The sequence below is a fragment of the Tursiops truncatus genome, chromosome 20, assembly GCF_011762595.2.
Source record: "Tursiops truncatus isolate mTurTru1 chromosome 20, mTurTru1.mat.Y, whole genome shotgun sequence".
Lineage (NCBI taxonomy): Eukaryota > Metazoa > Chordata > Mammalia > Artiodactyla > Delphinidae > Tursiops > Tursiops truncatus.
Genome location: NC_047053.1, coordinates 27053892 through 27078207, shown reverse-complemented (window position 1 = coordinate 27078207; position 24316 = coordinate 27053892). Strand labels below are relative to the sequence as shown.

The 24316-nt window shown below is 42.0% G+C and overlaps 1 protein-coding gene across 1 annotated transcript; it reads left to right on the top strand.

The window, feature by feature from the left end:
* Nucleotides 1-257: 257 nt before the first annotated feature.
* On the top strand, nt 258-17555 carry COIL (coilin). Its single transcript, XM_019945509.3, has 7 exons — nt 258-531; nt 8223-9327; nt 9451-9537; nt 10029-10076; nt 11981-12050; nt 14825-14913; nt 16565-17555. Exons 1-7 carry the CDS (start codon nt 287-289, stop codon nt 16673-16675), a joined length of 1755 nt encoding a protein of 584 aa, XP_019801068.2. The 5' UTR covers nt 258-286; the 3' UTR covers nt 16676-17555.
* The last annotated feature ends 6761 nt before the right edge of the window (nt 17556-24316 follow it).

Genomic DNA, 24316 nt, shown 5'->3' with positions numbered 1-24316 from the left:
AGACCACAGCTGAGCAGTGCTTGTTTATCTAGAGAGTTGCCTAAATTCGGACCCTACGTAGGGCTCAGCAGGAAAGGAGTAAAGGCATTTCGCTTATTCTCTTCCCTAGCCCTGTCTTGAGCGGACCCGAATCAATCCCGCTCCGCGTTCTCGTCATTCACAAAGCCTGGAGCAGCCGTTTGCCACCAACAGGTGGCACCCGTTAACAGGCTCCAGGGGGCGGGCCCCGAGCACGCCTCTCGGCGGCCCCGTGGAGTCTCTCGGCTTCCGTTGCGCATCGAGCAAGATGGCAGCCTCCGAGACGGTTAGGCTACGCCTTCAATTTGATTACCCGCCGCCAGCCACCCCACACTGCACGTCCTTCTGGCTTCTCATCGACTTGAACAGATGCCGAGTAGTCACGGATCTCATCAGTCTCATCCGCCAGCGCTTCGGCTTCAGTTCTGGGGCCCTCCTGGGCCTCTACTTGGAGGGGGGGCTCTTGCCCCCCGCCGAGAGTGCGCGCCTGGTACGAGACAACGACTGCCTCAGGTGCGCGGGCGGGATGGGGGCACGGCGGTGGGGCGCCGGGGACGAGCCTGCGCACGTCCGGGGGCGCCTCCGGCGTCTGGAGACCGCGTGTGGGTGTGGGTCCGGGTGAGGGTCGGGGTGAGCTGGGGGGGGCTGTCAAACTGCACTTCCGTGAACCCCGGAGATTCTGATTGGTCCAGTCAGGTTTGGGGCTCAGGAGTCTGCATTGTAACTAGCATCTTTCCCCGGGAAGCTTCTAATGCAGAAGATTGGTGGACCACACTTGGAAAAACCCTGATCTTGGGTGTGGGCAGGGCCCGCGTTTCTTCCAGCCTTGACTTAGCAAGCGCTCACTTAGCCGGGCACTGTGTTAGGTGCGCGGGGTGCCGGGCGTGCCTGAGACCTGGCCTTCCCCTGGCAGTTCGCAGGGTCAGGTGCCGGAGACCCAAGCAAACGGACCCGCAGTCATGTTTTCTTCACCGCTTGCAGCGTGTCCAATCTCAGAGCTCCTGCGATACCCCCTGGGACTGGTGGGCGTCATTCAGTGTCTCACCTGGGTTCACTTAAATAGGTGTTTGGAACCTTTTGGGTTGTGAATTGGGAAACAAAATAGTTTTAAATATGCTTTTGGAAGTTTTAAAAGATGATACTGAGATGAATATCAAGGAGCGGTTGTGGTGTAAATTGCTCACGTGTGGCTGATTTATCTCAATAAAATGGTAAGACACGATTTCAGTTCGGATTCATATCTTGGACTGATTTATTCAGGGCTTCTTTTTAAAAGCTTCATCTACAGTGAAAGAAATTCTAGAGTTGTGAACCAGGCTACTTACTTCTGCTTGCCATTTGTGGCATGTTGAATATTCCTTTCCCCAGAGTATGTCAGATTCGTAAGATTTCTTCAGAGCATCAGGGAATTTAACTTGGAACAACTGCTACATCTTTGAGCATATGTGTGTCGTTCTCTCTTTTAAAAGCAGGAACACTGACTTACTAATAACGTTTAGCTGTTTCCAGTGACAATTTGAAATAATCCAAGTTTCAAAAAGAGGTCTTCTTCCTTTTTATTCACTGTGAAATAGATCTCCATTCTCTCTGCAATTCAGGGACTATTTAAATATTGCAGTTGTAAGGACTGCATCCTCTCCTGTTAAGTTTACTTTCTGATCTATCTCCTGTCTAATGAATTAATAACTTGCTGATGGCTAACTGCAGTTATACTTCATTTAATGAATCGTCTGGAAATTAGACTCTTTATAATGAAGTCAACAGTGTCAAAAGCAAACCATGAAAGCTGTTATGGGAAATAAATACAGCACAATGGCAGGCAGAATTCCTCCTAAACACCAGAATGCACAATTGCATATGGCAAGGAATACCTCTGCAGCTAGCTTCAGTGGTAAATGGGGCAGACCTTAGGAAAAAGTTGAATCTGGAAAAGTTTTGTATGTTTTCGTGGTTTCATGTCCATAGTCATTCTCTGTCTTCCCCTGACAGACTCACTTTTCTTCAGAGCTACAGAAGAAAACAGTTTCTTTTCTCAAAGATACCCAATATTGTTGGAGTAGACCAAAATAACTAGTTTTGTGTTTCTGTATATTATGTTCTTGTGTCATGTGGAGTGGATAATTATCTGACTGGATAATCATACCAGGTTTTGCTGCTAAGTGCAGAAGATGGTTGAAAAGAAGAGATCATCGTGGAACACAAATGGTCAGGGAATTTCACAGTACCTTGAAGGTTGGATAGCCTCGTACAGTTGTGGAGGCAAAAGCTACCCTGACTTGGTGAAGGGATGAGTTTGACCAGCAGAAGAATTCTGTTGGGATTGCCAGGAGTGCTGAGAGAGCTCTCATGAGGAGAAGCGGAGCCTGGTTGTGGGAATCCTGAGAACTAGCCCTGGAGGCGCGAGCATCTCCACACTTGTGTGCCATGGCCACTTCCTCACAGCCCCTTCTTTTGAGCCCCCAGAATCTGACTTCCTCTGCCCCCAGGCTGCTAACGTGGAGCTCCTCAAGGCGGTCTCCATCTCCCCTGGGAGGAGGAAGTGCTCCCATTTGCCTGGAGCCCCATCCATCTGCTAGGGCTGCTCTAACAAAATACCACAGGCTTACGCAACCGAAATTTCCCTCTCACAGTTCTGGAGGCTGGAAGTCCAAGGTTAAGTGTTGGCAAGTTTTGTTTCTTTTTGAGGCCTCTCTGCTTGGCTAGTAGGTGTCTCTCTTCTTACTGTGTCCTCACATGACCTTTTTTCTGTCCTCAGAAAAAGGCACGTGACCTGGTGTCTCTTTGTGTGTCCAGATTTTCTCTCTCATAAGGACACCAGTTAGATTGGATTAGGGCCCCGCTCTTAACCGCCTCATCTTAACTTGATTACCTCTTTAAAGGCCCTGTCTCTAAATACAGTCACATTTAGAGGTACTATGGGTTAGGGCTTCAGCATAAGAATTTTGAGGGGACACAGTACATCCCATAACACCCCCTGAAGAGAGCTTCACAGAGGCCTGGCTGCAGCACCTGGAGAGCGACCCGCTGGAGTGAGATTTCCCTGTTGAAGAGCCATTCTGTGAGGAAACAGAATGCCTTCTCTCCTCTGTCACTCTTTTGACTCTGCGGCATTTAATACTGATTATTAAATGCTGAACATTAGAGATGAGCTCTCATTTCATGTTGCTGTGATCAGTGGCTCCTTGGATAGCCAGCCAAGCCCCTCTTGACATGTCTGTGAGGCTGGCAGTGGGAGTGAAGAAGACAGAGCGTCTGAGCCAGGCTGAGGGCAGTTTGGTTTCCTGAAACCTCGGGAGCCAAAGAAGATACTTGCCGTTAAGGCTGCCGATCCTTGTGCAGCTCTGGGTCTCTTGACGCTCAGTCTCGTTTTGTAGCGCGCTGATGGTTTTGGGGATATAGAATACTGAGAGCTCTTCTCTCACGTTCAGGAGTGTGTTTGTCCAATGCCCGTGGGTGAGCAGAAACCAGTGGAAGTTAGGCCTGGGCTGCTTTCATTGTGGAACATTGATAGTTCCTTCCTATTCTTTTATTAAAACAAAGCAAACAAAAAGGCTTATTGTTAAAAAAAAATTATACTTCAAAATAGTTCAGGGTACAAAATCCCTTATTTCTTTTCTCACGTACTCTTCCTACACCCCACTCTCCAGAAGTATCCTCAGTTAAATTTGGAGTGTCTTTTCCATACATATGCAAACATATATACTTAGGCTCTTTAAATACACATGTCATTATAATATACATTTTTTCCTGCACCTCACTTTTTTTTACCTAACGTATCTTGGGTATCTTTCATTTTAGTATATACGATATGTGATGCAATTGCTACGTCATTCTTTTTAAATGCTATATTATTCCTTTGCATGGCCATGTTAATTTATTTAACCAGCCCCTTATTAATGGACATTTTAGGTGGTAATCTTAGTTTGACTGGGCTTCTATAATAAAAATACCATAAACTGGGTAGCTTATAAATAACAGAAGTTTAATTCTCACAGTTTAGAGGCCAAGGAGCCCAAGATCAAGGTGCTGGCAGACTTTATGGTCTGGTGAGGGCTTGCTTTCTGGTTCACAGATGGTACCTTCTTCCTGTGTCCTTACATGGTAGAAGGGGACTAGGGAGCCCTGGGGGTCTCTTTCATAAGGGCGCTAATCCCATTCATGAGGGCTTTACCCTTATGATGTAATCACTTCCCAAAGGCCCCATCTCCTAACACCATAACATTGGAGGGTTAGGATTTCAACATATGAATTTGGGGGGGACACCGAAACATTCAGCCCTTGGCAGTTGTCATCTGGTTTTCACTGTTACACTGCTGTGGTGAGTATTCTTCTATATCTTTGTGTACTTGGGCAATGATTCAGTAAGATACATTCCCAGAAGGGGTACTCCTTGGTCAAATTTTAAAATTTGATAAATACTGTCAAGTTGACGTCCAGAAGAGTTGTACAGGTCTGTATTTATGCCAGAAATATATGAGTTACTTTTGTTCAATATTGTGCGAAAGGTAAGAGCAGAGTGATTAAGAGCTCAGGGTCTGGAATCAGGGCCCTGGATTCAAATCTTGGCTCTATGACTCATTAGCTGTGTGCCCTTGGTCAGGTAACTTACTTCTCTGAAGGTGGTAATGCAGGGCACTGCAAGCAGCAGCTAGACAGGAGGGAGGCTGCAGGGAACAGGTGGGACCCAAAGAGATTGCAGGTCCCTGCTTTCACCCTCTTTGTTGAATTTCACCTCCATTTGATGGGACAAGTTCATTAAAAACCCATCAACTCCTGCCCTCAGAGGACTAACAACATTCACTGTATTAATAAAAATTAGAGCTAACATTTAGATAGCACTTGCTCTGAGCCCAGCACGGCTCTAAATATATATGATAGCTCATCTGAGTACTATAATTATTACTGTTACCCCCATTTGTACAGATGGGAAAAGTTGAGGTAATGATATTTTAAATTTTTAACTAAAGGCAGAAGAAGGATTTGAATCCAGTCACTTTGGCCTTGGCAGGCAATGGCTAGTGGGAGTGGGGAGGTGTCAGGCAGTGCAGATGGGCATGTCTGTATTTATGTATGATAGAATCCTAGAGGTGAACTTGCAAATTGAAAGGGAATACCTTGCATTTTGATACTAGTGCCCAGTTTGCCCTGCAAAGAGTTTGAATGAACAGTGGAGAGTCTGTTTTAAACATTTCTTGGGATCAAATCTCTTTCATTGCTAATTATACAGGTAATTCACTTTTCTTTGTAAAAGGACAGCTACATTCACTTCCGTTTGTAAAAGGACAGTTACATTTGTTGTCTGTGATCCAAGTGGGGAAATGAAGAACATTGCCAGGGAAAGTGTCCACCCTGAAAAGAATGGTAACTGAGCAGACCCAGGTGAAACGTTTCTTGTTCTCTGGATGGTGTTTTGTTTCTCAGTCTTAATATGCTCCAAACTGAAATTACTCTCTTCAGGAGTAGCAGGTAGCGAGGCTGCAGCAATCACAGGTCAAGTGTCCACAGATCCATGATCTTCAGGATGGGTGAGGTGATGACAGGAGCTGCTCTTGAAAGCATGATGCTGTTGTAGGCTCCTTTGAAAGCCAGGGGTCCTGCCTACACGGGATGCAGCACGTGCAGTGTTCCAGTGAATTAATGAACCACAGTGACTGAACAGAAGGTCTTGCATCCGTTTTCAAAGTGTGATGGAAAGTTTGGTACTAATTGTCATCTCAGAATTGAAACTTGAATCATAGCATTGCTACAGGTGAAAACAAATTAATCAAGAATGTTATGGAAAGTTCCATATCCTGGAAGTTCCTAAGTAGTTCTTAGATTCACAGGATGCCAAACTAGCTTTTGCCTGTTTAAGAATTACTTTCTTGCTGCTAGGTGCCAAGGTCCACAGCTGAGAACAGGGGGTAGTGAGTTTTATTTAAGTCCCTGCTCTTTCAGAGTTTTATTTCTCTCTTCATCCTACTCCTGGTATCAGTAGCTTTTATTTTATCTTCACTTGTATGTGTCTGTGTATTTGTGTATTCTGAAGAATAATTGAGGATTTTTTTCAACTACCACATTGACATAAATCCACAGGATTACTATACCTTAAAAAAAATTAAAGAATGCCTATAATCTATCTTATTACTCACCAATTATACTTTATTTTCTATTTTTTAAAAATAAATTTATTTATTTTTGGCTGCATTGGGTCTTCGTTGCTGCGTGCGGGCTTTCTCTAGTTGTGGCGAGCGGGGGCTACTCTTCGTTGAGGTGCGCAGGCTTCTCATTGCGGTGGCTTCTCTTGTTGCGGAGCACGGGCTCTAGGCCCGTGGGCTCAGTACTTGTGGCTCCCGGGCTCTAGAGCGCAGGCTCAGTAGTTGTGGCGCATGGGCTTAGTTGCTCCGCGGCATGTGGGATCTTCCCGGACCAGGGCTCGAACCCATGTCCCCTGCATTGGCAGGCAGATTCTTAACCACTGTGCCACGAGGGAAGCCCTGTACTTTATTTTCAAATATGATTGTCCACATCTTTCCCTGGTCACTAAAAGTACTTGATGAAAGATACAGCTGGATGTAAATGTATTGAAAGAATAATGTATGTTTTTAGGAGACGTTTTTTTAAAATAAATTTATTTATTTTTGGCTGCATTGGGTATTCGTTGCTGTGCATGGGCTTTCTCTAGCTGCGGTGAGCGGGGGCTACTCTTTGTTGCAGTGAGTGGGCTTCTCATTGCAGTGACTTCTCATTGCAGAGCACGGGCTCTAGGCCTGTGGGCTTCAGTAGTTGTGGCATGTGGGCTCAGTAGTTTTGGCTCACGGGCTCTAGAGTGCAGGCTCAGTAGTTGTGGCTTACGGGCCTAGTTGCTCCATGGCATGTGGGATCTTCCTGGACCAGGGCTTGAACCCATGTCCCCTGCATTGGCAGGCGGATTCTTAACCATTGCGCCACCAGGGAAGCCCCAGCAGACATTTTTAAACACCCATTATGTGCTTGACATTGACGACACTCACTCAGCTCTCTGTCACTGGGATGTGCCTATTAGAATTAGCTGTTGCCGGTTCATGGAGGAACAGAATTCCTTTACTGTAGTGAAATGACTTTGGATGAACTGTATATTAGTCAGAGTTCTCCAGAGAAACAGAAACAGTAGGAGATGATATAGATATAGACATAGCTATAGCTCTAGGTACAGAAATGAGATTTATTATAAGGACCTGACTCATGAGATTATGGAGACAGAGAAGTCCCAAGATCTGCAGTCGGCAAGCTGGAGACCTGGGAAAGCTGATGATAAAGTTCCGGCCCAAGTGCAAAGGCCAGGAAAGCAGATGGTGTGTTTCAGTCTGATTCCTTGTCTGAGGCAGAAGTTCTTCTGACGTCCCAGCTCAAAGACAGGCAGGCAGGGAAAGCGGATTCCCTCTTGCTCAGCCTTTTATTCCGTTCAGGCCTTCAGTGGATTGGGTGAGGGCCATTCACACTGGGACCATCTGCTCACAAAGGCAGTCTATTTACTGTACAAATTCAAATGTTAATCTGATCCTGAAACACCCTGACAGACATGCCCAGAACAATGTTTAACCAAATATCTGGTCACCCCAGGGCCTAGTCAAGTTGGCACATAAAATCAATAATCACCAAATGCTTTGGAATTTTACGATGGCTGTCAGTACCCCAGAGAACATAAGTTATAAATGGTCGGTGTTTTCCTAAATTTAAACAAAATAAAAATGAAATCTGATTTTTAAAATAGTAGCTTACAGTTAAAACCCAAAACGGATAGTTAGCATCATCACCATTTAGCGCAGGCGTATAACGTAGTGGAAAGGTTGTGGACGTTGACGTTACACAAACAGGTTTGAATCCTATTTCTGTGGCTTATTAGCTGTGGATCCTGGGCAGTTACTTGTCTGAACCATAATTTTGTGATCTGTTTTAAAATGAAAGATACTTACTTCATGGTCATGTTTAGATTAGAGAAAATCTATAGGAAATGTTTAGGATGCAGTAGTTGATCAATCAATAAAATTAGTCATTTGAAAGTTGACCGTAAGTGATGCCATATAGGCCATTTTGTTAAAAAGAGTCTTTTGTCCTTAAGCGATTTGACATTTTTTCATTGCCTGATGACAGTGACAGTCTGCAGTCCTCTTAGTATATAACTACATCCTGGAGACATGCTTATGAATTACTTACTAAAGCTTTCTCTCTTGTTCTTTTGATAGAGTTAAATTAGAAGAGAGAGGAGTTGCTGAGAGTCCTGCAACAGTTAACAATGGTGATAGTACTCGTTTATTACCTAGAAAAGCAAAGAAGCGGGCATTTAAGTTGGAGGAAGATGAAGAAACCGAACTAGATTACAAAAATTCAAAGAAGCGTTGGAAGAGGCATGAGAACAATAACAGTGAGAAGACCTTGGATCTAGAACCAAAAGCTGTCACAGATCAGAGTGTGAGTAAAAAAAACAAGAGGAAAAAGAAAGCCACATGTGGTGTAGTGGATGCTGATGGTGGAGAGGCCAAAAGAAAATCACCAAAGAAAACGGAGAAATGTGAATATAAAAAGCAGGCAAAGACTCCCAAGTCTTCTAAAGTACAGTCAGTGAAAGAGTGGACCATCCTGAAGTACAGTCCTCCAAAAGGTCCTGCTGCTAGAAACAGCCTTGTGAAAGCCAAAAGAAAAGGTGGCCCAGGCATTCCTACAAAAGAGAGTCCCGACGACTCCTCAGAGTCTGAGTCTTATCATGAATCAACCAGTGATGGTCTCAGCAATGTCATCTTGGAGGTCACACATTCCCCAGAGAAAATCTCGACTGAAGTATCAAAGGAAGGATCCTCTATGAAAACCACAACTGCAAACAAAGGGGCTGCAAATACTGGTTTTACCTCTACCCCCATCAAGGGCAAGACCTCCAGAACATCATCTTCTAGTTCAGACGCTAGTTCAGAGTCAGATAACCAATGTGTGATGTCAAAGAGTACCCCGGTGTGTACTGCAGATTTCTTAAAGACTGTAGGTCTCTTTGCAGGAAAACGTTGTCCAGGGCCATCCTCACAGGTTCCAAATGCTGCTGGATGGAAGCAGTCGGACTCAAATGGTGGCAGACAGGCCCTTGGTCCTCCTCCCAATGTGACTCTCCCCATCACTTTGGGAAGAGGTTGGAGTAGGGGAGAGGACCTTCTTTCTTGGAAGGGAGCGAGGGGTCGGGGTATGCGGGGCAGAGGTCGAGGACGAGGGCATGCTGTTCCCTGTGTTTTAAATAGAAATGCTGATTATCAGAAGCAACAGCAGTTGAATGAAATGGTGACAAACTCATCTACTGTTATCCAGGTAAGTGTTATTTATTGTGAGTTTACCTCTTCCCCTTTCCTCATGTAGTGTTTCTGGAATTGATGTCATGGGTTCACAGTTTCTCACTAGTAACAAAATCACATGACTAATACTGTTTTTCAGAATCCCATAGAGACACACAAGAAGGACTACAGTCTCTTACCGCTTTTAGCAGCTGCCCCTCAAGTTGGAGAAAAGATTGCATTTAAGGTATATTTTTAAAAAACAACAATAGTTACAACAAAAAAGATTATTCCCCCCTAAATAAACTTACTCATTAACATGTCAGGTTACATTTATATTTATAATTTAATATATATTAATAAAATTTAATAAATTTATTAAACTACTTTATATTAAATCATATTTATAATAACTCTTCCTGGATCATATCTTTCGTGTTCTCTTGCCTAGCATGTAGTAGGTGCCTAGTAATTGTTTTCTGAATGAGTAGAAATGGCTCAGCCTGGTGTCTGGAACATAGCAAGTGCTCAATAAAAAAAGCCTCTACATATCACCCCAAAAGCCTCCGAAACCCCAAAAAAAACTTTCCTACTGGAACCCCTGTTTTGCCACAGGCTCATGGTAGGGCTCCCAGAGAGGTGGAGTGGGCACCCCAATATTGTGTGTTTTGTTTTCTCAGGAGTAGGGAAAGGAGCCACAGGGCATTTGTATTTGTGAGTTTTTTTCTTCTTTTTTAGCTTTTGGAACTAACATCCGATTATTCTCCTGATGTTTCTGACTACAAGGTAAGGTTCTTTATTTTAAAATAATCAAATGTCAGTATATTAAGGAAGCTAAAGTCATGTTTAATGCTGCTAATATGGATAATACGGATTTTTATGGAGTAAATAATGTCATAAAGTAGAAAAAATATTTTCAAAATGTAAACTTTTTGATAGTATCACTTTGAAGTCTCCCAGTGTTATTTTTCTTAATACTTGGGAAGAATATAGAATGAGAATGACGAATTTAATTTTTTTTTATTACTCATTTATTTCTAATCAGCTTAGATACACAAAGTTATTTGAGAACCGCTCTCCCATGATCCTAAACTTTGAAAGAGAAAAATAGATAGCTCTCAGCCAGAAAATTTGATTATTTTCAGCATAGGAATCTACTTCATATATTTGTGAATTACTACTGGTTATTATCATCTAATATGTTTTGTTTTGCTTTACCAGTTAACCACTGGTAGTTCACAAATACTGTCCTTGGAATTTACTCACTTAATATTTGTATGGGACTTCGTGTTGGCATATGAACTTTATCACAGTTCAGTAAAAGTTTGACTCAATCAGTAATTACATGTTTCCTTCCCTTTCTCACCCATTCAAAATTTTGCTGAAAATCTTGTTAAAATGCATACTTTCTTATTTTGATGTGAGATTCAGAATGTAAGTCCATTTTTTTAAGGGAATAATTGATAACGTTAATATATAACGTATAATATAGTGATACGGGTAAGGTATAAGAAGATTTGATTCAATCTGAGTTGATCCCTAGGTAGCCTTTTAAAATCTTGGTAAGAATCTTTCTTCAAAAGCAGGCTAGAAGAAGAATCAGTTCATGAAGGGATTTGGTTGGTTAGTTCTGGGTAACTGGTGTTTTATCATCTTTTTCATCTTAGCCCCTTAATATAGGTGACCACATAACTTACATAAATCAGAACACTTGTGAGTGAAAAGGATGAATATTGTATTAATAATTATACTGAAAGGAAATGTAAATGGACCTGTCTTGGGCAAACCAGGATGTTTTTTCACCCTACCATAGATGACTAATTCAATTCTGTGGTACATGAGGAAATGGAGATAAACATGAATTGGTATGTCCCACGGCCTCTACCGATTGTTGATTCTAGGTGATATTGATTTTTTTTAAACTCATATTAAATGGATGTTGGTCATTATAGTTATCATCTTTTTAAGCTATTCGCTTACTTTATTTCCCAGTGTTTTTAGAACTTTTTTGAAGTTGCTTTCAAAACCGTTTCAAGGGTGAAAATCAGTATCACTTTTTTGCTTTGATGTCAAGTACTTTTATCCAGCTAGATCATTGGCTTTATTCATTAAGCTTGTCTTTAAAAGTCAAATCTACCTTCAAAGAATGTAGTCTCCTCAGCCTCTAACCTGTCTCATTTGTATCCGTGGAATTCTAATTTATGGAGGTGACTGAGTGATGACACAGAGAAGTCAGTGCTACTGAGAAAGGAATTTATTACTTACATTTCCCGAGAGAAGAGGGGGATGCCACACCAGGCAGGACCACAGGGGACAGCACCTGGTTGTGGCTGGGAGGCAGAAGCAGGAGGGAGGAGCTTTTATCGGGGTTTCCTTGGTGTAGGCAAGGCAGGGTGAGGGAGACAGCTTAGGATCAGCTAGTCTGAATAAGTAGCAGGCTGTTGGCTAGAGGGGCTGTCCCTGTTTGGTACCTGCTCCTGGGATGATTGAGACCAGGGGAAATGCTGGCTTGGTATGTGGGAGTTTTATTTCAAATGCATGTTGATTTATTTAAAAACTTTTTTTGTTGAGATAAAACCCACATAACAAAACTCACTATTTAACTGTTTTAAAGTGTGCGATTCAGTGGCTTTAGTATATTCGTAATAGTTGACATGTTGATTTTTGACTTGAACTTTTGTTTTTGAAAGGAAGGAAAAATATTAAGCCATAATCCGGAGACCCAGCAAGTAGATATAGAAATTCTTTCATCTTTACCTGGTGAGTGTTCTAGAAAAGAATTTGGCAGTGTAGGCTCTTCACATCTACGCTGGTTTCTAAACAGCTTTCACACACAGGCGCTGCTGTCTTCCTTGGCCCCCATGGCTGCCTGGCGCTCTGCATACCTCTGTCAGCACAGAGTGGCCGGGAGGGTGGGTGCTGCACTCCCACAAGTGGAGGTGCGTGTCTACTAAGAGTTGTTGGGTTTGTTCCCAGAGCTGTTAGGCGAGTTGTTCTTCTTACTGTAGTTATGTAATTTCGTGAAATTACATAAATTGATGAAAATTGATGGCAAAAAAAATTATGTCTGTGAAACCTAAGTTGAATGCTGACTCGGGATTGTTACTGAAAAATTTGCTTTTGAATTATATGTGGTGGGTCAGCTATAAGAGATTGGGAGGAATTTGGTAAAAATCTGTGAAGATTCTACACTTACATTGTGTTGCTAGCTTTTGTATTCTTCTTCTTATTATTATTCATTCTTGCATCACTTTAAAAAAACCCTCAAAACTCAAAAATTGTGGAAATTACATATATACATTAAGGATATGATTTATAAAAGAAAGACAGCTCTAGTTGGTGGACTCATAAGACCTGCTAGCTCTGTTTCAAAAGATTGGCAAATGAACATACTTCTGTGTGTTAAGTCAAAATAAAATGTCTAAAGTATCCACACGCTCACACATTATTTTAAATGGTTCCCTGCTTTATCCCTGATCCACCCCACCCATTATTGGTTCTGAAATCCTGGAATAAGAGGGCTTTTATTGTATATGGCTTAACTGGGGTTGTGTTTGCAGGGGTCCCTGGCCAGGGAGTAGAGGAGATCTCTTTTTCTTTAGCAGACTCTAAGGAATTGATTATTTTCTGTTCGTGTTTAAATAAGGTAGTGAGTAAAAGATTCAGAACTCCAGTACATAGAAATCATTCAAAAAGGTTTTTCAGAGAAACCCCTGGTCGGGGAACAAAGATCACACAAGCCGTGCAGTGCAGCCAGAAAACACACACACACACACACACACACACACACACACACACACACACACACACACACACACACACACACACACACACACACACACACACACACACACACACACACACACACACACACACACACACACACACACACACACACACACACACACACACACACACACACACACACACACACACACACACACACACACACCACACACACCTTCCACTGGTTTTCCAGCTTTCTTCTATTAGTTTTCGTTTGAAGAAATCCCCCTTCTTTGGAATGGTGGACAGAGGTTTGTCCATGGGATCACTTCTTGTCAGGTGATTGACAGTGATGACATCCAATTAGAACTTTTCTTTTTGGGACCATCAAGAAACACTTTATCTGTTTTCTAGCAAAAGTACAGGTAGTCCTCACTTTGCATGTTTCTAATATACATGAACTTCAGTTACCATGATTTAGTTAAATAAAACCAGCTCCCCGGTGACATTGGTATGTAACTCTTAACTGTAAGTAACTGTATAGAGTACCGCTAGCTCTCCCGTCCACAAATCACTGCATAAATAACACATGGCCATATGATTAGTGACAAGTCACATCACTTCTTTCAAAGTCTGTTGGTGGTTGGTCACTGTGCATCTGTTACTCAGTTCCCATAACACAGCAAAGTGTGTAGTTGTGCTGCTTCCTTGTCTCTCAGTGATAAATCCACGTAACACCTTACAAAAATGGATAATTGAAATAGGGAATTGGCCAACAAAGATGAAAGCACAACAAAGAAACAAAAAGTGATAATGCTAAAAGTGACCTCCAAATCGAGTTTAAGTGAAATCGTAGAAGAAGTAGCTCACTGTGGGAATGTTGACATTGAGCTTTATGTGAGCTTCTTGACGTCAACGAGGAAAGTGGTTGTGATGAAAGGGATGAGGATGTCCTAGAAGTGACATCAGCAAAAACTTCGCAAAACTGTGAAAAAGAAACTCTCAGAGCTATTTCATGACGTTAAAAGCTCAAAGAATAACAAACTGAGAGGAGTATGACAGTTATGTAAGGCGTAGAAAAGATTCTCACTCTGTACTGTGGTTACATGACAAGAAGGTGAGCACTGCTTAAACTACCCTTGATAAGTTTCTTACAAAGACATAGAACACTTTAATTCTCAGTATTTCTGTTTTAAATTAGATCCGTGTACTACATAAATAGCAGTTGTAGTATTTTTTTCATTTCCCTATACAGTAAAGGTTTTAAAGTTTTGACAAAAAATTTTAAAGATCATGAGACAATCATAAGTTTTCCCATTGATTAAGATTGTTTTGCATGATTTCAGCCTGCATGGTCACTTTAACGGCCCCACCCTACCATGTAAAGTGAGGACTGCTGTATTACCAAGTAGTAAGCCTGTGTGATTTCTGAGGATACAGCAAGATATAAGAACTTGGCAGAATTCACATTACCTTCCCTTGTTGAAACATACCAGCTATTTTGGGGATTATCTTGTGGTTACACGTTCTTTTCCGGGATTACTAGTGGTAGCGGATCGAGCTCATTTCTTTTTGATGAAGGAAAGATTGTCACTGATCAGTAGCCGAGAAGCTCCTGTCTTTTGATGCAGGGTTTTCGAAGGCTCTCCCGTCACTGAGCACTCCATACTTTCATGTGTGTCGCCAGCCTCCACATCAATGGACAGTGTGTTTGTGGTTGTTTTTCTAATGATATGAATTCCCTGTAGAGGAACATTTCACTACTGGGAAATGACTTATTGTCTCTCCTTCCTACCGTCTGCTTTCAGCCGTGAAAGAACCTGGGAAGTTTGATCTGGTTTATCACAACGAAAATGGAGCTGAGGTAGTGGAGTACGCGGTGACGCAGGAGAAGAGGGTAGGCGTGCTTCTCTTCTTGGGATTTGCTTGGTCGTCCACTCTCTTGACTGGCCACTGGTGGCCTGGAAGGGGACACTGCAGCTTCCTGAACTGCCTGTGTTAAAATCATAAAGGATCTCAGCCTTGGGGAACTCTGTCGTGCCTGCAGGGTGGCTGTGACAGTGCCAAGTGCCAAGTTAGGGTGCATCTTGAATGTCAGAGAGCCTATAAGACGAGATGCACAAATAAATCTTATTTAAGAGTGTACAGTTGCATAAAATCAGTTTTGGGAGTTCCCTGGTGGCCTAGTGGTTAAGATTCTGGACTTTCACTGCCATGGCCCTGGTTTAGTCCTTGGTCAGGGAACTGAGATCCCACAAGCCATGAGGCATGGCCAAAAATCAAAATCAAATCAGATCAAATCACAGTTTTATAAGGGTGTCAGTAGAAAAGAGTAGCATTTTAAAAACAAAAGTACACATAAATGTACAGCTTGGGCGATTTTCACCAATGAACATACCCCATGTAGTAACCAGCACCCGGATCAAGAAATAGCACATGAGCAGCCCCTCCAGAAATCTCCATCACGCCTCCTTGCACTTACTACTACCTCTCAAACGTTAACCGTGATTCTGACTTACAACAGCACAGGTCGTTTTGAAGAATGACGTGAAATGATGAATCTGTCTTTTGATTTGTTTCAGTCCTTAAATTTCCATTTTAGGAAGTATATGGTTTAGAGCTTTGTAGGCAGCAGACTTGCAGAGTTGCTGGAATGGCTGCCTTACTAGAGTATGGTAGCATTGAAGTGAGTAGAATTTATAGTTAAGAAACCACTTCTTAAGGTGTTTATACTTGAAATGTTATGATAGTATTCTGAGTTTTAGTACTGCAGAGTCACGTTTTATCTGAAATGTGAATTTGTGGAAACCCTAAGCTGACTGTATGTTTTGCTTTGTCTTTGGGGTAGATGCCACTCAGGGATTTACTCCAAAAGCACATTTTTAGGGTCTGTGGTAGGCTCAGCAGATATTGCCCAGTCTCCTGTACTTCTTCATTTGCAATATATGCAGCCCCACTTTTTTGTAGAAATGTATTCTTGGAAACTACATTGGAAAATTAAACGTTGCAGGCTTTCCTCTTGGAGGCCTTACTAAACAGCAGCCTGAAATAGGGCCTGTAATTACCTTTTTTGACACTAGATGGCTCTCATTATTCATATGGCCAATGTTAGCTTTGCTTTCTCTTGATAAAATGTGAAATACCTCCTATTTTTAGGCAGCACAGGAAGAGAACTACAGAGCTGCACAAAGGGGCATCAACAGTATAGTGATAACCTTCCTGGGCCACATCTGCCTCCCGGGAGGTCTGTGGGCTGCCTTTCCACAGAGGCTTGCTGGGCAAATCCTCCTGACCGCTTTGTAACCAGCTGCCCTCCGCATACAGCCCCTGCTCTAAATCAAAGAAAGATGAAGTATGTTTACTGTAAAATTTAGCTGCATTCTAGGTAAACAAGACCTTCCACCCTAAATGAACTGAGTTTACTGGGACTCAAATTACTCCAGGTCTTCAAGCATTCTGCATAAATGGAAATTGACTTTTTAAATGACTAAAATTCATACGACCTCAAAATGAAGTCTCTAAACTGAATATTTTCTGTTTTTCCTCAGATCACCATTTTCTGGAGAGAATTAATTGATCCAAGACTGATTATCGAACCTCCAAGTAACACAAAGTGCGGAGCTTCCCTGAGTATGATCTCTCCACCTCATGGTTTATAAATGTCTTATTTGTGAAAGTGACTATAACTTGAACTTCTTTTTTTTCTTTTAAAGAAAATTTGAGAGTTGTATGCATTTTTGGTTATCTTTACCGCATAGGAAAAAATCTACCTCATCATTTAAAATAACATGGGTGTTGCTTTTTTAGACCTCTTTTTTTCCCCGCAGGCTTAATTTTAGTAACAAAATTCAGAACATGACATTCTTCAGGCATTGTGTATAAAGCAGGCATGACATTCTTCAGGCTTTGTGTGTAAAGCAGTATGTATGGTTTCTTCTCGTTTTTATTTTGTTTGACCATCAAGTAGCCATTGTCAGTAGGAGTTTATAATACCAAGTACAAAAAAGTGCTGCATTTCTTGTCTCAGTAAGTTTTATTAAGTAATATTTTAAAACGTGAAAGCATGTTACTTGACTTAATTTTTTAACATTTAAGATGTTCCATTCAATATGGAACGTCTTATACATTTCAAGTATTTTATACTTGTAATTGTCAAGCGTTAACCAGTAGTTGGGTTTATTGCAGGCAGTGAGTTAAGGAATCCTTTCATACTCTTTTCAACTTTCTTTAAAATGAAGGATTCTTAGGGCCTGTGGAGAGCAGTGGAAAGAAGTATGTGTGCCTGGGGAAGAACTGGGGCTCCACTCGGGGGAGAGGATTTACTGTGGGCTCAGACCAGGGTTATCTTGCTCCAAGATCCCGAGCACCTGGCTGAGTGTGCTGGAGTTGGGATCGTGAACAGAAACTTCCTCTTCTGTTATTATTCAGCACAGAACTAAAAAGGCTAAAATACATAGTGTGAAAATTGTTTTCTTTTCACAAAACATCAGATCCCTCCTTCAGCTTTGCAGATTTTAAATAAAATCATATTGAACTAAACTTCCGTGCTGAGTCATCTTGTTCAGTTGAGTTTTGCAAATTGCTGTCTTGTTTTATAGTAATGCAAAAGATTAAAATTTTCTGGAACAAGGTTTGCCTTGACTAAAGACTCTGGTGTTGCAAGGTTTAGTCCAATGGAGTTTGTTAGATTTGGGAGCTATTGGACCAAAGGAGATGCTGTCCAGTTTTAATTTGCATGACATTGATGTGTATCAAAGTGTGTATTTATTGATTTGAGAGGTATGACTCCAGAAAGAGTGAGATTAACACGAATGATGGAATCTTGGCACTGGGTTTCTTGTGTAAGCATGCTTTCTTTCCAGGGTTTGGAAAACAAGACAAATAGTAAAGGCCAACAGGTGCATGAAAAAAAAAACGCTCAACATCACTAATCTGGGAAATGCAAATCAAAACCACAGTGAGATATCACCTCACACCTGTTAGGATGGCTTTTATCAAAAAGACAAGAAATAACAATTGTTGGAAAGCGTGTGCAGAAAAGGGAACCCCTGTGCACTATGGGTGTAAATTGATACATCCACTTTGGAAAACAGTATGGAGATTCCTCAAAAAATTAAAAGTAGAACTACCATATGATCCAGCAATTTCACTTGTGGGTATTTATCCGAAGAAAACAAAAACACTGACTCGAAGTCAGAAAGAGAAAAACAAGTACCGTATGCTAACACATATATATGGAATTTTGAAAAGCGGTACTGATGAACCTAGTGGTAGGGCAGGAATAAAGACACAGACGTAAAGAACAGACTTGAGGGCAAGGGGGCGGGGGAGGGGAAGCTGGGATGAAGTGAGAGAGTAGCATTGATGTATACACACTACCGAATGTAAAATGGATGGCTGGTGGGAAGCTGCTGCATAGCACAGGGAGATCAGCTCAGTGCTTTGTGACCACCTAGAGGGGTGGGATAGGGAGGGTGGGAGGGAGTTTCAAGAGGGAGAGGATATGGGGATATATGTATATGTATAGCTGATTCACTTTGTTGTACAGCAGAAACTAACACAACATTGTAAAGCATTTATACTCCAATAAAGATATGAAAAAAAGCAAAACACTAACTCGAAAAGATATGTGCACCCCCATGTTCATTGCAGCATTGTTTACAATAGCCAAGATATGGAAACACTGATGTCCATCGATGGATGAATGGATGAAGAAAATGTGGTGTGTGTGTGTATATATATATATATATATATTCAGCCAGAAAAAAGAATGAAATCTTGTCATTTGTGATAACATGGATGGATCTTGAGGGCCTTATGCTAAATGAATTAAGTCAGACAGAGAAAGACAAATAGTGTATGATCTCACTTATCTGTGGAATTTCAAAAAAAACCCAAACTTACAAAGAACAGATTGGTGGTTGGCAGAGGCAGGGGCTGGGTGGTGGGCAAAATGGGTGAAGGAGGTCAAAAGGTATAAACTTCTAGTTATAAAATAAGTAAGTCCTGGGGATGTAAGATACAGCATGGTGACTGTAGTTAATACTGTATTGCATACTGTATTTGAAAGTCGTTAAGAGAGTAGATCTTAGAGATTCTCATCACAAGAAAAAAAATTGTTACTACGTCTGGTAACTAGACTTGTGGTGATCATTTCGCTGCGTATACAAATACTGAATATATTGTACTCCTGAGACTTACGTTATATGTCAGTTATACCTCAGTTTAAAAAAAAAGATAGCTACTGAACATTGACTAGACCACAGGAAAGTGTTGACCTCAGGGTGTCTTTTCTTCAGATTATAATCAGTTTATTAGTCACCTTTTTCCTCTATGGTGGTGGTTTTCAAACTATGAATAGCAGTCTACTAGAAGAGTCATGGTATTGATTTAGGGGGTCATGACCTGCATTTTGAAAAATGAAATAGAACAGAAAAATAGTGCACCACATTTAGTAAATTTCAGTTTGCTTTATGAAAGACGTAATTTACATATAGCCATATGCCATATCCAGGTGTCCTGGATCACCATGTAAAATGTAAATGTATTTCTTACTGCTCGAAATCAGACATAATTTTCAGTTGTGGAAACTCTAAACAATACGGTTTATTCTAGGAGTGACAGAGAAGAGGAGAGGTGAAAACATAGGTGCTAGGCCAAAAGCCCATGCCAGGGACTGAATGTGCCTCGCCGCTCCTGGACTGGTGGTCCAGAAGCACAGTTCCTGATGCCAGCCCGTATTATTCTAGGATTATTCTCTGGGCTCACAGCAGTGACTCATCTAACTCCTCTCAACTCAAAATTGAATAACTTGCCAAAGGCCACCCAACCAGAAGAGGGAGAGTCTAGTGTCATTTCAGAGCAGGATGGTGGCTGTCCCTAAAGAGGCTCTGTCTTGGCCTGAGTGTCAGCAGCATCAGGGTGCCTGCCTCACATTTCCCCTTGCTGCCTTTATCCTTGGGAGCTCGTGTGAACCTTCTGGCTAATTACCTTTCTGGCCCCATGGCCCAGTTTTGTCCATCTTCAGGTTGTCTCCTCACCATTAAGTTCTTTTTTCTTTTTTTCTTTAATCAAGTGTTTATTGTTTTGGTTTGGATTAAAAATTTAAAAAAACAGCTTTATTGAGTTATAACTGATGTACCAAAAACCGCACATATTTATTCAATTTGATAAATGCACACAGTTGTGAAACCATCACCACAATCAAGGTAATAAATATCTGTCACCTCCGAAAGTTTCCATACACTTTTTTTTGTTTTTGTTTTGTTTTGTTTTTGTTTTGTTTTTTTGTTTTTGTTTTGTACCCTCTTAACAAAAATTTTAAGTGCACAATACAGTATTGCTAACTATATTGTACAGCAGATCTCTAGAATGCATTCATCTCGCATAACAAACTTTATACCCATTGAACAAGAGCTCCCCATTTCCGCTAGCTCCAGTCTCTGGAAACCACCATTCCCTGCTTCTATGGGTTTGATTTTTCTAGATACCTTATGTAAGTGCAGTCATGCAGTATTTGTCCCTCTGTGACTGGTTTATTTCACTTAGCATAATGCCCTTTGGTTCATCTATGTTGTCACATAGGCAGGATTTCCTTTTTTAAGGCTGAATAATACTCCATGGTATGTATTACCACATGATACATACCATGGATGGACACTTAGGTTGTTTCCACATCTTGGCTATTGTAAATAATGCTGCAGTGACCGTGGTCACTGTTAAGTTCTAAACTGTTTTAGCTCTCAGCTGTTCAACTCTATATAGAAAGACTCTGACCCTGACTTGGTCCAATTTCACACTGGGTCTTTTTCCTCTTCTTGTGAAACCTTCAAGCTCTCCAGTTCAACTCAGATCACTGATATGATTGGTCTCCTCTTTGCTGTCCTCATCATGGACACTGTGATGGTAACTTCATCACCTGTTAACTATTTTTTAAGCTTCCAAACCTGAACCGGTTGGGTCATTCACTCCCTAGTCCTTTAACTGTTCTGAAGGGATGACGTCACGAAAACTCTTTGCACTGGTGAAAGAACTAGCCTGCTGGAGATGTAGGTACTATTTGAGTCCAATTTTCTTTCTTTTTTTAAAAATCTTTTTAAAAAATTATTTTATTTTACTTTTTTTAAAAAAATATTTATTTATTTATTTTTGGCTGTGTTGGGTCTTCGTTTCTGTGCGAGGGCTTTCTCTAGTTGCAGCAAGTGGGGGCCACTCTTCATCGCGGTGCGCGGGCCTCTCACTGTCGCGGCCTCTCTTGTTGCGGAGCACAGGCTGCAGACGCGCAGGCTCAGTAGTTGTGGCTCACGGGCCTAGTTGCTCCGCGGCATGTGGGATCTTCCCAGACCAGAGCTCGAACCCGTGTCCCTTGCATTGGCAGGCAGACTCTCAACCACTGCGCCATCAGGGAAGCCCTTGAGTCTAATTTTCAATTCTTTATTTATATCTAAAAGCAGCTGTTCCAAACTTTCTCCTTCAAACCGCATCCCCGCCCTCCTCCGTGTCAAATAGACAGCTGTTGCTGTTGACAAAGATGAGGAGGGTGGTTGGTCGTGCCCCTCTCCTTGATCTCTTCCCTTCACAGCAGTGACTGTTGGGTTTGGTTTTCTTCCCTGGTGACTGATCTCAGCGCTTGCCTGCAAGGCCAGCTGTATCAGCCTCGATCCAATCAGGAGAGAGAGAGACCACACGGTAATTCAACCAGAGAACTACTAACTGTAGCAGGGGCTGGAGTCATATATGAGGGGCAGCCACAATCCCTAGGGCTGAGATAGAGCCCCCAAGGAAGAGTCTGCAATACCCTCACCCCCTGGGTTGTGATCATACCTTGTTGGGAGAGTTGCTGGGTATCTGCCATCTTTCAAATCCTGACACATTTAATTATGCAGTATTTTTAAATTACACTTATTAATACTGCCAAGCACCTCATCTCATCAGAAAAGTCTTTAAGTAGTGGGAAGCTATCAGCTCACTATAGCAGATAGGAGTTTTCCAAAATTCTAATTTTTGCTTGAAAGCTCAAATTTTTTCATTGGCAGCTAACACTGTCAGTTGTTCTTGAAGTGAGAGGCTCACTTCATTCATTGTCAAGACAATGTCTGCCAATACCCATGTCAGAATGACCACTGATTTTCTGTCTGTACTTATTTCAAGTAACACTGGTGTTCCCTGAAAAATGGGGCAGTCCAGCTCACAATGGGACCAGTTGCACGAGTGGTTTTTCTTAAGACAACTGCTGTACTGCGGTATGCTGTGGAAACTGTGCCTTTAAGGGTCACGACTTAATAGCAATCGTCTCTGCTCCATCAGGGACATTCTTAAGTGCAACTGGCTTTTTTTTTTCTTTCCTACTGTGAGTGAGGCCAAGGACACCACTGACTAGATTGGTGCTCAAGTGCAGCAGTTTGTTGCTTTTGCACCATCATTGCAAACATCAAGATGTGAAAAGACAAATGATGTCTTAGGAGTTTTGACCTCACAGACCCCCCCCCCCAAAAGCATCTAGAGGACCTGCAGGAGTCCACAGACTACATCTGGAGGACTGCTGTCATAGTGGAAAGAAAACGGGTTTCGAAATCCGAGTTGCGTCCTCATCTGAGCTGGGTGACAAAGGGTGAGTGTCTTCATTTGTAGAATGAGACTAACCCACCCTTAGATTTATAATGAAATGTTAAAGTAATGCTTGAAAATGTTACGTTCAGAAAGTATTGGTCTACTCTTAAGACTTCAGTAAGACTCAAAAGAAGCTAATTAATCAACTCTGGCGAATTCCCTGGCGGTCCAGAGGTTAGAGCTCCTTGCTCTTACTGCCAAGGGCCTGGGTTCGATCCCTGGTCAGGGAACTTAAATCCCACAAGCCGTGTGGAGTGGCCAAATAATAATAATAATAATAATAAACTCCAACTCTGGGACTTCCTTGGCGGTCCAGTGGTTAAGACTCTGTGCTTCTACTGCAGGGGGAACGGGTTCTATCCCTGGTCAGGGAACCAAGTTCCTCCGTGCCACGCAGAGGGGCCCCATTAAATAAAAAAATTAAAATGAAGTAAACTCCAACTTAAACTTCAGAAAGAAAAGTCACTACTGAGTATTAGCATAGGATATTCTTTATGGTGGATTCATTTCACTTTCAAGTTATACTTAGGTATCCTGTTTTAAGATGTTCATTCTAAAGATTCACTGCCTAAATGAGAGTGGGGTTACAGTGAGCAGCTCTTTAAACAGTCCAGGCACCCCCATGGGAATGCGTCAGCCAGGAGAATATCATCTCTTCCGTGTCCCAGTGGACTCAAGGGAGAAATAAAGCTCCGGTCTGAACTGTGAGTCTTTTTTTTTTTTTTTTTTTTGCGGTACGCGGGCCTCTCACTGCTGTGGTCTCTCCCGTTGCGGAGTACAGGCTCCGGACGCGCAGGCTCAGCGGCTATGGCTCGCGGGCCCAGCCGCTCCGCGGCATGTGGGAATCTTCCCGGACCGGGGCACGAACCCGTGTCCCCTGCATCAGCAGGCGGACTCTCAACCACTGCGCCACCAGCGAAGCCCTGAACTGTGAGTCTTTACTGGAATCTAAGCATACAATCTTCGGTCATTGTAGGGTCACAAAATGTTAAAGCCAGAAGCCACCTTTGGAATAATGAAGCCCAACCTCCATTTTACCCTGAAACGGCAGACTCAGCATAGGTGAAATAACAGAGATGCTTGTGGTTAGAACATGGGTGCTGGCGTCTGATGAACCAGGTACAGTTCTGCCTTATACTCTTCTTAGTAGTTTTTTCATAAGACAAGTTATCTAACCTCTCCGAGCCTCGATTTTCCTCATCACAATATCCGCCAACAGGAGTGTGGTGAGGACTGAGTGAGGTAATAATGCATGTAAACATTTTAGCACAGGCCCTGGCACATGGTAAGCGCTTGATGAGACATTAGTTATCATTTATGTTTCCATTATGTGACTTGCTCCAAATTTTTGGTAGCACTTGAACCCCCTTATTTTTAATTTATTTTCACCTGTTAGAAATAACTTGTGTCATATTTCATATCATATTTGTCATGTTTAGATTTTCTCTAATTTCCTCTTGCAGGTAGGAGGAAGTCAGTCACCTAATTCTCATCAGTGATGCTTTTTAGAATAGGAGGCTTGGAGATTTCTGCGCATCCACCCATTATCTCCAAACTGTTGTGTCTTATTCTAACGTTTGAGTGGTACAGCTTTTCTTCCAGGGTTCTAGCCACTTAGAACACATGATCTCCACTTTCAAAGTGGTTATAGTAAGAAAACAACTCAGGTGGTTTTTTGTTTTGTTTTGTTT